The 15,067-nt window shown below is 40.9% G+C and overlaps 1 protein-coding gene across 1 annotated transcript; it reads right to left on the bottom strand.

Annotated features, from left to right (window-relative positions):
- Window positions 1-3,420: 3,420 nt before the first annotated feature.
- On the bottom strand, window positions 3,421-13,895 carry rab38a (RAB38a, member RAS oncogene family). The gene is made up of 3 exons (XM_049576362.1): window positions 13,506-13,895; window positions 8,173-8,453; window positions 3,421-3,707 (listed from the first exon to the last, which is right to left on the bottom strand). Exons 1-3 carry the CDS (start codon window positions 13,705-13,707, stop codon window positions 3,552-3,554), a joined length of 639 nt encoding a protein of 212 aa, XP_049432319.1. The 5' UTR covers window positions 13,708-13,895; the 3' UTR covers window positions 3,421-3,551.
- Window positions 13,896-15,067: the final 1,172 nt, after the last annotated feature.

Below are 15,067 nucleotides of genomic sequence, written 5' to 3'. Positions count from 1 at the left end.
TGGTTGTCTGGGGAGGTCCCTTCCTGGTGGAGCAAAAGGCGTGGCTGAGGGCTGAGGGCTGAGGGCTCCTAAATCCTGGAGCCAACTCATTGGACCAAACCATGTGCTGCCATGTCATGGGGGGATTTGGATTTAGTTCGTTAGTTTTGTTATGTTGACCTTTTTTATAGGCCTAGCTGTCCATTTCTTGGTTTGAAATTTTTCATGCATTTTTGGTGGAAATAAAAACCCACGATTTTGTCAACAACTCCCATGTCCTTTTGCCTCACTGCTTGGTTCCTGACATGACGAATTGGTGCTAGTCATTGAGAGGGCGTGTGGGTCAGCCCCAGGTTTGCCTGTTCTTTGCTGTGACAGCCAAGGTGGAAGCTACACTTGGTCTTAAAGAAATGATCATCAACATCAAGAAATTCTAGGTACAGTATGACGTATTATGTTTCTGAAACAATGGACCACTACAGTGTTATCTGGTATGAAGGTAAAGACTGTGCAGTTCCAGCTGGCTGCAGTCATATGGCAGGTCAGATGCAGGTCACTGAATAAAGTAAATCAACAAACAAAACTATTATACTGGAATCTGAACTCTCTGTGAAATTGGATTTTCATCATATTTAGTGGGGGTGACTGGTAACTCATACTGTGAGAAAAACATAACCCTCTCCTAAGAGGAACTGAATGAATGTTTATCCATGAGCCTGAAATTTCCTAAAAAGAGAGACACCGTAAATAAATCCTGTTGTTCAGTGCCAGAAGACTTAGAATTGCATAAACTGAAATGTGTTATGCTTTCACTGAACCTGTGAATCTAAAAGGTATGATGCAGTCTGATTTTTAGTAACCACCTTCTAACATAATACACCATTTATTTCTCATGTGGGTCCAGCAATGATGATGGTGATTTGGAAAATGGTGCATTAATTAGCTGCGTCTTCAAAGGATATCTGACCTGAGTGGTTGTGAGGTTGCCGTTTGCAAAACCTTTACTCTTAGAAAAATTGGTTCATAGCAAGGCTGATAAAATTACCAGAAAAATAACAGGAGGATGTCAGTCACGCGCAATCTGGTCACAACCTAAAAACAAACTAACTACCCACAGATATAAAACCCTCAAATTGATTGTCATTGTACCAGGGACACTCTCTAAATAAGATTTTCTCCACCAGAGCCCCTTCTAAATGTCTGCTGTTTGACTGGTGTATATGACTTAAAACAAAATATCTGGATCTGCTTACGGGGACACAGACACGCTCTCTTAAAACAAGGGAAATAATGGTGAAATGTATCCCGCATTAAAACAAAATCCACTGTATATTTTATGTTAGAAAACAGCATGTTTTTAACGGTAGTTTAGCCCACTGTATCAGAGTGATTTAGATGTACGAATGCTGTCAACTCACCCAGGTGTTTTCACTTTGTTTCCTGATTAGGCCCCTTCTTGGGGCTGTGTAGATGTGTACCACCTTTGCTCAAAAGTATTTTCTTTCATATGTAATGTCACAGTGTCAGATGTTCATATTAGACATGGCCAAAGTTTCAAAAATGTGCCGCAAAGTGCCGCAAAGTGCCGCATTTTTCCATTACAGTCATTCCCCAGCTGCAGTGATGGACCCAGAAATGCTGCCCAATCAGAGCAGACTGGGCCTTTTTAGGAGAGGGGCTTAAAAAGACAGGTGCTAAAATTGAGAGTCTCATACAGATGGTGAATATGGGTGTTCCAGCACAGACAGTATAAGGGAAATAAGGTGCTGTTTTTAACAACCCATTCTCACTCCGAAGTCATTGAAATCCAGGGCATGGGCTGTGACTTGCGGTGTCAGACACTGAGAAAAAAGTCATCCTTAACGTCGGCATGATACACAGCCGGTCGCCATTATGGTTTAACGGTGCTCGCTGGTGTCGGGGGAAACGCGGTGGGACAAGAACAACAATTAAGGCGGCAAAAGTCCAAGGAGGGAAGGTGGGAGGGGTGGTGGATGGGTCCAACAAACAGCAACTTTCACCCGTGAGAGTGGTGTTTGTGTCTTGAAGATTATAAAGCTAAACCCTGTTCATTTTTCCTAAACCTAACCATGTGCTTTTGTTGTTAGAGGGAAAAAAACTTCAATTTGTGTTGTTGTACTGATGTAGTGCTTTTATTTTGAAAGAGACTGTATGTAAAATGATAAATTTCCTGTGAAAACGGAAATGTATTTTGAAAGAAGACAGTGCATTTAACAGGCAGAACTTGACACGGCTTCCCAGAACGTCAACAACCAACACACCCAGGCTACCTTTCATAACATATCTTGAAGTAGAAGGTCCATAACCAAACGTCAATATGTGACGAGGTCGGAGTAAGAATGTGATTTGAACAGTAAAACCTGTTAACGTGTCCTAGTAAAAACCCAAAATACAACTACAAACCCAGAAATTGCAAAAAAGCGTAACAGATCCCCTTTACTCAACAGCCCCCTCACTCTCCTGTAAATCTGTCGCACCTGTTAGGGCGGGACTATTCACACCTTTATCATCATTGGTCCAAATTGCTAGAGTGATTGAAAAAACCCAGGTGTGTAGACTAAATCATAAAATCACATCCAGACATCGGTCAGTAAAGCGATGGTTTATTCATAAGAACATGTTGAAAACTGGATACATCTTTGGTTCTATAATCTGTCTTATTATTCTGTATATAATATGTACATGTTTGTATATATATATGCATTTATCCCATAATTACAAATATTACAAATATCAAACAATAGAATATAAATGTAATATAAAACCATTGAATTAGAATGGAAACTTCTTTCTTTAAGGAGTTCTTTAAGTGGAGTTCTATCACAGTGATGGAAAGTAAGGTACATACCTTTAAGTGCACTTATAAATAAAATATGTAGTGACATATCTATTGAAGACATTAAATAAAATGGTTTGTATTAGAAAAGGCACTTAGATCAATATAATCTGTTATACATTACTGCAGGTGGCAGATGTGCATGAGGGAAGACATACAAAGACAAATGACCGTGTAAAACAAGATGAAACCAGATCTTAAGAAACCATTGCTAATAATGTAGCTGTAGTGTTATCAACAAGCAACAAGGAAGAGACACAGAAAAATAAAGAGTGGGCAAGAGAAGGAGGGAGAAAGAGAGACAGCGTGGTTCGTAAATAGAGATTACATCCATGGACCTTTCTACAGATTTACTGTGATATTCTGCAATCTTTCTGTGCCTGTGCTCATTAACTGTGTCTCCATGGTAACCCAAGTGGCAGTGTCAAGGTTTGAAGTCGCCCAGAGGGTGACCTTGCCTTGGACAAGCGCACACAGCTGCATCCATCTCTCTTTCTGTCTCCTTTTCTTGAGCCAGCTGCCTGTCTGTCATCCGCTCACCCCCACCCACCCACCGACCCAACCACTCCACCCAACCCGAGCTACCACACAGGAAAAACAGTTGGCAACCCTACTTCCTTCCTTAAAAAGTGGTTCTCCCTCTGTCTCTTGCTCACAGACAAACTCAACTTTGTGTGTAAAGAGATACAAAAGGACATCCAACTGTCGGGGGCAGTTACTGGGATCTGAAGCAGGAGGAGCATGTCCCGCCTTTGTCATTCTCTAACTGGGGGGTGATGGTGTCGGGGACTTCTGATTGGAGCATGTCATTCTCACTGGCAATGATGTGTTTCACCAAGCAGTTCGCCGCTTCATCGATGTTGATGTTTTCCTGAAAAGAGAAGGAAAAAGTAAAAGAAACAAATAAAAATTGAGACTGAAATATGAGGAGGTGGGAGAGAGAGGAGAGGAGGAGGCAAGAGAAACACTTTTTATCAAAGAAACAAAAGTGCAGCAGGAAAAACCTGTGGGAGCAGGTGAGTGAAGCAAATGGACCATTACTAAACTGAGTAGATGGATGACGCACCAGCCAGCAGCCATGATGTGAACACAAAGTGAAAAGGGAGTTTTACATAAATTTCTCCCCAGCTGCTGCCACTGTGTCGCTGCCGTGGGGGCAGTGACAAATGACAATACAACCTCATGCTTCATCTACGCACAAACACGATGCGATGACTGATCAAACAATTGTAACGTGTGAAATCTCTGAATTGAACAACAGCATTAGAGTGTAACAAATACAGACAGTAAACCAAAGCAGAAGTTTCAACAGTGCGTCTACATGTACAGTATTAGAAACTATTCTCAGCTTGAATGTCAGTGCCTTACACGCTCTAGCAGATAAGGTATTGAGCGTCTCCTCATTTTGGATGAGCTGGCTACACTCACAATGATAAAAAGGCTATGGTTACATAAAAATACAACACAAGCACTCACATACAATACAGATGCCAACCCAAATTAACTGTAATGATTAATCTATGCAAATTGTATTCCTTTTCCAACATGTATCTCACAACGTCAAACAAAATTCATCCAAAAATAATTTTTTAGGTCCTGGATAATGTGAAAGACTGTGTTTTCTGTTACAGGTGAGTAGCTTGATTTGTCTTGCCTGATTCTACCTATTCTGCCCATCAAAATAAAACACAAATGCAAAATGACCATTCTGAACAGCACCCAGAAATTAGACAGCACCAATACAAAAGATTCAGAGTGACTTGGACCGCAGCTGAAGGACTAGGGAAATAGAGAAATGGCCCTGGGCGTTCGAGGGAGGTTCACATGAGGAGAGGACCAGCAGCACCAGCGAGTATTAATGAGACACACACACACACACACACACACACACACACACACACACACAGACATGCACACTCGTTCTTAATATGTGATGCAGTAGCAGCAGAGATGCTGAATATTCATAAGATCTAACAGTGTGCTCAGTTGGATGTGACATGGTGCCGTCTGCAGCTCCCTGAGCTTCTCCCACATACAGAAAAACCCCTCTGTGTGCCATGTCGTGATCTATCCTGCTTACTGTTGGATCTGGAACAAAGAATTCTTGTGCATGCAGACCGTGTGCAGCATTGTTGAAGATAAAAGTTTGAAATGATTCTCCTGGCATGTTATTTGGCAGTGAGCTCAGAATACGTGAGATATCATCCTGATATGTTACAGACTCACTTAAAATTCAAAACTGTATACTTTCTAGTGGTGTCACAAAACTGGAATTTCTAGCTTCTCTACAATACCTTGAAAAAATATCAATACATAAATACCATTTTTTAATACCACAGAAAAATGGACATAAAAGGCATTAAATGTAAAACTTATATTAAAAGACAAATATAACAAGGCTGAGAAAACACAGCTGATGAAGAATTAGGTAACGGTGTATCGATACCATTTCAAATACTCAGAATCCATGTATCGATAAATTAATATTTTTTGACAACACTACTTTCTTATACAAATGACACTTGAGGCATATGGATTTAATGGTCAATGGCTTTCTATATTTATGGTTATAAATATGATGACTCTTGGTCACATGATTTGTGGTGGCGTCTCAGTTCCTTTACTGGTTTATTGAAGGCTCTCAGTGAGTGTGCCACACTGTGAAGCCAATTTGACATAGTGGCCAAATTGTATAAATACAACCTCCGAGTCCATCATGTAACGCCATTGGGCCCAAATATGAGTTTTTCTCATATACTTATATTAGAGGAAATGTCTGTAAAGCAGTGGAGATTTGATCCATTCATTCTAAAAGTCTCCCGCATTATTGGGCTCTATGGGCCCAGTGATGCTGGCTGATTTTACGCTTGGGAAGCCGAACCACTGAGCAAGGACCAGGGGCCCGTCTCAACACTCTATCAAGTTTTCTTTGTACATCTGTGGGTTACTGCCTCGATTTCAACTGCTCCAGTCCTAAATTTATCTTTGGCAACTGGGGTGGCCTTTAACAAAAAGGTACATAACTTCCAAATGGATCTACAGTCTTCCACAAGATTTCTTTTGGGAAGACATGGTCATGAGCCAAAGGACAGCTGATTAACAGTTCATGCCAATGGGGTATCAATGGGAGCGGCCTATAACAAAAAAAAGCATATAACTTTAAAAACGGATTAATGTGACATAACTAAACTTTGTAGACAGACAAACACACACACAGCCACAAACACTCATAGACAAATACACACACACCATTGTGCCATGTCTCTTTTCACAGCTCATGAACTGGTTGTCGTAGGGAGGTGTCATTGGATGAGTGACGAGTGTTTTTGAGGTTGTGTGCCTGTGTGAATGCATGAACGCGTATATGCTTGTGTGTGTGCTCATTCATTTTCCGTAACTGCTTATCCTGTTAGGGGTCACAGGGGGACTGGAGCCCACCCAGCTGACACTGGGCAAGAGGTAGGATACACCCTGGACAGGTCGCCAGACTATCACAAGGCTGAGACAAAGAGACATACAACCGTTCACGCTAGATTAAAATCAATAAACATTTTCTATTGCCTTGGTGAAGGCACACACTGAGTACTCTCTGTTGTCAGTTTGACACAGTTGTGCACCTCCGACAGCTACAGTGCACAAGAAAACAAGAGAGAGAAAACACGTCTCGGCTTTTTTCCCTCACCTACCATCCAGCTGTGAGATTCCTGCGCCACATTAGCTGCTATCACTATCAGGCTTGTGTCGGTGTCTCACTGAGTTAGTGTGTAGGTGGGTGAATCCTCAGCTCATCTCACAGTCAGAGCTCAGTCACCACGTTCTTTCACTCCTGTCTGCGTCTAAGAGTCTTGACTTATACTGTACATTTATTTGTTAGTTTAAAAGTCTTATATTTGTGTTTCATATTTTCAGGTGTTTTCCCCTGTTTTCAGTCTTTGTGCAAAGCTAAGCTAACCATCTTCTAGCTCCAGCTTCCTATTTAACAACCATGACAGTGGAATCAGTCTTAAATCACATAGGAAAAAAAGCAAGCATTCTCAAAATAAATCCCCTCGAAAGGTGCACGGCCAAAAACAGCGACAAAGGGAAAAATGCCAGTGCTCACAAATGTCCTTTTGGTAAATTTAATAGACCAATTTGGGTGAAAAAGACAGAAAACAGAAAGTCTTTGTCACATACTGATGAAGACTTTTTGTCGAAACGTCTGTGTTTCTGGTACTGCCACCCAAGTTGGTTTATTAAATTTACCAAAAGGACATTTGTGAGTGCTGGCATTTTTCCCTTTGGTGGAATCAGTCTTCTCATCTAACTCTGGGCAAGAATGCAAGTCAGGGTATTTCCCAAAATGCCCCACTATTCCTTTAATGTCTGTATCCATTAGTAGAAATCAGTGAACTGATATATTCCCTCATCATTCTTGGACACCCTCCCTGGATGCAAGAAAAAAACTGATGCAAGTGCAGCTGACCTAAAATAACATAGTGGGAATGTCTGCTGTGAGACTCAGATCTGCTCACTGACTGAAGCAAAAACTGAGTAGACTGAGAGTCTGTTAAACTCAGCACTTTTAAAGGAATACTTCCCCAACAGAATGATCATTTGTAAATCACTTACTCACCCAGTGTAGCCTTGAATTCACAAGGAAAACGTAGTTATTTTTACATACCTCCCCAGTAAATGAGGAATCCAAAATGAAGAGAATTCTTCATGTCTTGGAGTAGGAGAGGCAACAATGGTAAAACTATACCAAAACATCCGTTTACAAACCGTCACACAATTTGTGCAGTATAATGCGAGTCTCATTTTTCCAGTCATATGCTCACTGCTTCCCAAATGCATGTATTTTACACCACAACCTTACTATTTAAAATACTTCCTCATTAACATTCTCATGGGAGACGAGTAGCCCGCCTAGGCAAGGACGTACTTTGAACTCTGCTCTTGCATTCCATTGAGCAGATTCATTGCGCATTTTCTCCGTTTATGGATTCTTTGTTCAACTTGTTCAACTGAGTTTTCCTTGCTAATTAAACGTAACGCATGGTGAGTAATTGATATAGAAATGGTCATCATGTGGGTGAAGTATTCCTTTAAAGAATTTCTTCACTTCCTGAATGTGCCTCTGTGGTAGTGTCTCCACGGGTTAATCAGGTGTTTGGTCTGCTACAGTCCAGCTGGTAGGGCGTCAGATGCTTCTCAAGGACATCTGAACAGGAAGGACATGCTTGCTTGAACCTCAGCGCTCCGTCGAAGGCTACTCTATGTAGCCACAGCAACAATCCCGACAGCTGTGTTGCTGCTTTGTATTCATGTATGTGTGTATGTGCCATCTTTCTCACCTTGGCAGACGTCTCGTACCATCCCACAAAGCCGTTCTCCTGGCAGAACTGCTCCATCTTTATTCCATTATTGGTCAGAACATCCCGGCCCTGGTCACATTTATTGGCCAAAAGCACAGTGGCTACATGTTTCCCATTGGCAAGTGTCAGTTTGGAATCCAAGTCCTCCTTCCATTTGGTGACGGCCTCAAAGGAGGCGGGCCTTGTGACGTCAAACACGATGAAGGCGCCCATGGCCTCACGGTAGTACACGCGGGTCATGTTGCCAAACCTCTCCTGACCTGGAAGACACACACGGACAAGGACATAGATGTATACACACAAAGAAAGAGACTGCAACTTTGGTACCAGTGTAAAGATGTAAAGATGTGTTATACTTTCACAGATGCACATAGAAGAATTCTATTTTTATTTCGATCAGCTTTATGCTGGCACTGAAAGAACAGCAAGTGATGCTGCTTCACCTCAGCAGCAAACAGACACAGAGGCATGCAACATCCGATTTACTCATTTTATCACACCCCTGTCTCAAATGTGCTACCATGCAAGCATTCCCGACATACCCACTCTCTCTCTCACACACACACACACACACACACATAATTACATGCATTTTTTTAACTGTTAGATCTGCAAAAAGAGAAAGATAAGATGTAGATATGGATAGAGGCAGGACAGGAGGAGGAGAGAGGAGTCTTTGGTGTGTGCCTGCCTGTGAACTGTAAAAATTCCTCAGGGTAAAATTAATTCGATAAGCTCTGTAGGAATGTTGTATCCTCACAGATTTTTCCCATCCATAGCGTCTGCTAGAGCACCATCAGTACCAGCCTCACAGTTCAGCTTGTGGGCAAGACATTTTCACACTGTAGAGTAACCCCAAAAATCTAAACCGATCCTCTCAAAAGCAGTTTGCATCCAGAGGAAGAGGAATCAAGATGGTATTAATTTCAGGGTTGTCAAATATACAGCCCATGGGCCAGAACTAACCCACCAAAGGGTCCAATCCAGCCAAGTGGACGACTTCACGCACTAAATATTGATGTACTTGCAAAGGCTAAGAGGAGCCAAGTTTCAGGAGCAAGGTAAACAACAATACTGCCTCAGAGGCTTTTCCACCCTGACCAGAACACAGCAAAACATATTCAACTTGATATTGAACACTGTACAAAATACTGTCAATCAGCAGCTTCAGTATAAAGAAACATGTATCAGACTTCTGACTTAAAGCAATACCTTTAGATTTGTGAACTGTTGGTAAGGCAGGCATAACTTCACCTGATTCCTGAATAGCTTCCAGGTTAGTTTGGTGTGGGGATGCCAGCCTTACTACACAGGAGTGGAAATGTATGGAAAAATTCACATGTAATTGTACTAAGTAGAGTTTGATACCCCTGCTTTACATGCGACTGTGTTGAGGCCCACGGGATCATTTGCTACTCACCTGGCGCCTTATTTCGGAAACTTCCTAAGTTTGAAATCCGATCTTATCTTAGTTTAGGATGACAGTTAGCATTCTTAGCCTGTGCAGAAACACATTTCCTAACTGCATTTAGGAAAGAAAAAATCCTATCTCATCAATTTAGCCACAACTGTCCTAACTGAGGGATTTCCCACCTTATGAATCCTAAATTAGGATGGCATAGACTCTGTCCTAAATTCATGAAAACTGCCAAAACTGCTCGTCCATCCCAAGCAGCCCACTGGTGCATTCTATCAAAGATACATACCGTCTCTTGCACTTCACCCACAAAATGGCCGTCTGTAAATCAGTTTGTCATTCCATGTTACCTTGAGTTGGTGAAGTCATTTTTTTTTCTCACATGCCTCATGAAACATGGCGAACATATTGATTTATCGGGGGGCCACGTTTAATACAAACTCTCACACAACTCGAGCAGAATAATTCAAATCTCATTTAACCAGTCGTATGCTCAGTAATTCTGATTTTTTTGAATGAATGAATTTTGCTAAAAACCATATGATTTAAAACTGAACTGAAAGTGAAAGCTATCTATGCTTTCTCTGAAGCCAAACTCCATTGCTAAGGTTTTTCAGGGAATATTCATGTTCACTGTTAACCGTGGAGACACGCGAGAAGAGTTTTCTTCACAAATTCAAAGTAACACGGCATGACTAACTGATTTACAAATGGTCATTTTGTAGGACAAGTATTCCTTTAACATAGATGCAGGCATGACAGGATGAGTACAAACCGAAAAATGTAATTTACAGTTGTAGTTAGGATTTCTTAAGACAAGACGAGACAATATAAGACAATATGAGATAAGATAAGATAAGATAAGATAAAATAAGAGCTCTGAGATAGGATAGCACACACCCATGAATTTAGGAATTGCCTCTGTAATAGGAAGATAGGATTTTTCCTGTCTTTGACACTTAAGTTAACACAGCACAAGCAGTTAGGATATTTTTTTTTCTGTAATGAGGCCTCTGCTTTCCTGCACAGGTGGATCAGAGCACAGGGTCAGCTGCAGAACAGCTGGGAGAAGGTGTGTCTAGTTCAAGGACATGTCAGAAGGCAGAACACTGTATTAGATCCATAGAAGTATCACAGTGTCACCATATACCAAATGAAAAATAATGTTCCCACATTTCTGTCTGAACCAACTAAAACATACCAATGTTTTCCGGGCAATGATCAAGTAAAAATACTATAAAATGTTTTCAAACTTTATAACTATAATATTCATGATTAAATGTGTTCAGAAAAAGATAGCCTTATCTGTTCTACTTCATCAGGACTGTGTGGATGTAGTTTGATGAGATTTGACAGACAGTGTATCATTTTAATTTAAATATTTTTAAATCATGATTGATGCACAGGTTTAATTGACATCACCTTTCTGAAACTGAATCTTTCCAAATTATACTGCTAAAAAGAACTCAGACAAAAACATAAATACATAGATCTCTCATATAAAATAAACCAAACTGTTTTACGATGGCAAAAACTTGTGTGTTAATGCGTAGACCCCTGTGCTGATAGTAAAGAGCTGATTGAGAAAGCAGACAGAGCCTTTAAGGTGCAACGGCTTCATTAATAGAAATTAAATGTGATAATTATTCCATCGAAATGAGGGAGGGCAGATGCCCAAAAGGTCGGGAGTTCATCTCAGTATTATGTCAAACCTGGTCTGCAGCCAAAGACTCCCACTCAACATGTTTATCTATGTGATTTCAAGAGGCTGAACAGTATATAAAACTCCCATAATCTGCCCTAACCCAGCTTCACTCACATCTTCATGCTATATTGAGCAGCTGGCCATGTTATCCTGTCGGCCCTGAGCATAGAAAAAATGGCAACAAAAATAGAACGGTTGAAGTTATTATTTGTCTTGGGAAACGTACAGAAACAGCAGGTGATTTATTACATCTGTGGCCTGAGAAAACTTCAGTCCAGCTTCAGATCCCCAAACAAACCCACAGCAGTGCTGGGGAAAGTAAATCTGTTTTAAAAAGGACATTTAATCCACATATTTGTTTTGTAACCTGTGATTATTTGACAATGGACACATAATATGGCCCACATAATATTATAATGGACAGACTGTACGGATTTAAGATTAACAGGCTTTTTCCAAGGCCTCCACGACTTCAGAGTGACTGTAGGGAGCACATACAATACAGACCTATTGCTCTGAGGGAGACACTCATCCTTCGTTCACAATAAAAGCTTTCTGTATACAAGAGCTTGGGCCTCAAATCTCCCTCACATGAGTTTGAGACACATGACTGCTTGCGCTCACTGGAGAGGGCGCACAGGAGGGGAGAGAACAGCAGGTCAGAGGATTCTTCTAAACCTCAGCCGACACTCATGTGAGATGAGACTGCTGTAGCCTTTAGGTTTCATGTCCTTCCCAACAGCAGCCCACTCAAAAGCCTTCATTATTTCAGTGTCTGCCAAAGGCAGTCAAAGCATTTCAACACTGACTGCGAAAAGATATTAGAATATCTTATTTGCACAGAAGATATTTTCTACGCTCTTATCAAAAGGACTGAGGCGGGCACGTCATATCTGAACCTCAATAAATGCATACAACAAAATAAATTTTAAAAAAGGTGAAGAATACAGAGTATCTTAAAGGTGAGGAATGTCACGCAGCACATAAGATTGCAGAGAAAAGGCAAGTGGCCACTGGAGGCAAGACAGAATTACTGTTACAGAATACAGATACAGAATATATGTATCAATGAATTAATTCATGAGTAACATGACTTAAATCTTAAAGACAACTCAGATGCCACCTGCACATGGCCCCACAGAATAGAGCAGATTTAATTTTGTTTAAGAAAAGTGAAAGGTCATAAATACTTTCCTGATTTAATAACAACAATATATATGTAATGATATCCATAATCCATATGTGATGTTTTTGAACCTTGGTTACGGAGAAAGTTTCTCTGTCTGGATTTGTGTGTGAGCTGCTTGTGAGTATAAATAAAGAGAAACATGTAATTGCAGCAATGCATTGCCAAGTGATTTGAAGTGAGTAACAGGTCAGCTGGTGCACATGAGGAACATTAAGCCCGGATCACAACTGTGACGAAATAGTCTCATGCTCATGCTCTGAATTGCTGTCTTTTTCTTTATCACTAACCTTAATCTATCTGTGTATCTAAAGTACGCAATTCTTTGAAAGTAAGGCCATGACATCTGACACAAGCCTATATTTTCTATTTGAGCAGCTGAATTCTGATAAATATTTAAATTATGATATGAAAAGTTTTGTCTCTAACCTTAAACAACATGCATTAACATTGGGGAAAAAAATGATTTTCATAACCACCACACTGAGAGATTGTAGAGCAGATTCATTTAACCGTGTGATATTCAAAAAAGAATACGCAACATAATTATAAACATAATTTCCTCCAGGACTAAAACTTGCAACTAACATTAATGAATTTCCAAATGTAGCCTTCAGCTATTTTTACTTAGAAGGACATTTTCAAATAGACTGAGTGAATTTATTTAATTGTCTATCAAAGCAGTTCATTTTTCAATTTCGTCTGAAAAACAAACAACAAAAATAAGTATTTTCTCAAGAGTATTAACCAATAAACTAATATCCATCTATTTTAGAACAATGTGCCCTGCCATATGGGCTACATCTGCACAAATCCCAACTAATTTCTAATATATTTATTCAGTTAAAGATACTAAATCGACTTTTCTCCTTTGCTGTGGCTTACTCAAAAAAATGTATAAAGTTTGAGTCAAAGAAAATTCATAGAACCGCCTGGAAATTTCAAACTTCCTATCAAACTTTCTATGATCCCTCATATTTGTTTGCGTAAAAGTTGGACCGTACCTGCAATGTCCCACAGCTGCAGACGCACCGTCTCCTGGTCCCAGTTGAGGACTTTGAGTGCGAAGTCCACCCCGATGGTGGCTCGGTAATTGGGGCTGAAGTTGTGATGCACATACCGCTTGATGATGCTGGTCTTGCCCACACCGAGGTCCCCTATGACAAGAATCTTATAGAGATGCTCCTTGTTGTGGTTGTTCTGCATGGCGACCGAGGAGGGCGAGAGCTGAGCATGAATCCACCGTTGTGGAGAGGGCCGGGGGATGAAAGGGGGAGACGCGCAGGACGGCGCACAGAGGACTGAGGGGGAGCTGGGAATGAGTTCAGAGGCGAAGCTGGAGAGAGGAGAGGGGAGGTGAGGTAACGTTACGCCCTGGCCCGCTGAGGGAAGCGGAGCAGAGACGTCTGGACCTTGTGACTCACGCAGGGAGCTCCCTGAGAGTGCCGGGATGTATTTGAAACACCCAGTGGACAGTGGAAGAAGTAATTAGATTACTTAGAAAAGTAGCAATCCATTAGAAGTAAAAGTCTTGCATCTACAATGTAAAATAATTGTCAGCAAATTGTATTTAAAGTTTCAAAAGTACAAAGAGTGGTGGAAAATAACTACATTTACTCAAGTGATGTAGGCTACTTAAGCACAATCTCCAGGTACCTGTACGCTCCACCTGTTATGCTCCACTAGACCTCAGAGGCAAATATTATACTTTCTACTTTACTTTTATTTTTTCATAACTTTGCAGACTCAGATTCATAATACAAAATATAAGTCAACAAATACACTATGGCTTATTATGATGGATAAATATAACACTATTGATGAAGATGAAGAAAATGCAATTATTTTTATTGTCACTGTATATAAATACAACAAAACTCAATACACAGATTAAATTCATTTCAAGAGTGATAAATTAATAATAAAGGAGGGGATATCATTCATTCATACTCTAAACACACACACGCTGCACACATACACACACACAAGCAGTGTTAACAGCTGTGAACGTGAAGTAAGAAAAAAGTAAAATAAAACCACCACCTCCTGGCGATGGTGAGGCCTTCTACGTTGAGCTGGAGACCCGCTATCGCTGCAGTCTGTGAACATTGTGAAGACACTGGTTTCGCTTTTCGCACGTAACCTTGCAACTATTCTTTAGCTACTCGCAGGAGAGGCCACCTGGAGGCTGTCTTCAACTCCCCCTGAAACACAATCAAGGAACTATGGCTACGCAGATGACCTGGTCATTCTATTCAGCAAGTCATCCTGGGAAGCAGCAGCAGAGGGCCTCTCTGAAGACATGAACATCCTGTCGTCATACTGTACCTGAAGAACTGGCGACTCAAGCTCAGTGTTGACAAGACCGTAGAATCAATGTTCCACCTCAACAACAAAGTTCAACCCGCGAACTACAGTTCCAGCCCTTCCCCACATATCTGTGTGTGAAGCTTGACAGGACACTGTCATTTAAACAACACCTGGTCAGCGTCAAGGCAAAGACAACCGTCCGTGCCGCACTAATACACCGTCTAGCTGGTGCCACATTAGGAGCCACGATGAAGAC

This window comes from Epinephelus fuscoguttatus, linkage group LG5 (genome assembly GCF_011397635.1).
Source record: "Epinephelus fuscoguttatus linkage group LG5, E.fuscoguttatus.final_Chr_v1".
NCBI classification, from domain to species: domain Eukaryota; kingdom Metazoa; phylum Chordata; class Actinopteri; order Perciformes; family Serranidae; genus Epinephelus; species Epinephelus fuscoguttatus.
This window is presented reverse-complemented; position numbering and strand designations above follow the sequence as displayed.

What these genes read in the sequence shown, in the direction of transcription:
- rab38a (XM_049576362.1), bottom strand. Translation starts at nt 13,707, where the DNA reads ATGCAGAACAACCACAACAAGGAGCATCTCTATAAGATTCTTGTCATA. An exon ending in GCAGCTGTGGGACATTGCAG is followed by an intron (nt 8,454 to 13,505) that starts GTACGGTCCAAC and finishes TGTGTCTTCCAG; the next exon opens with GTCAGGAGAGGTTTGGCAAC. An exon ending in GGTACGAGACGTCTGCCAAG is followed by an intron (nt 3,708 to 8,172) that starts GTGAGAAAGATG and finishes TTCTCTTTTCAG; the next exon opens with GAAAACATCAACATCGATGA.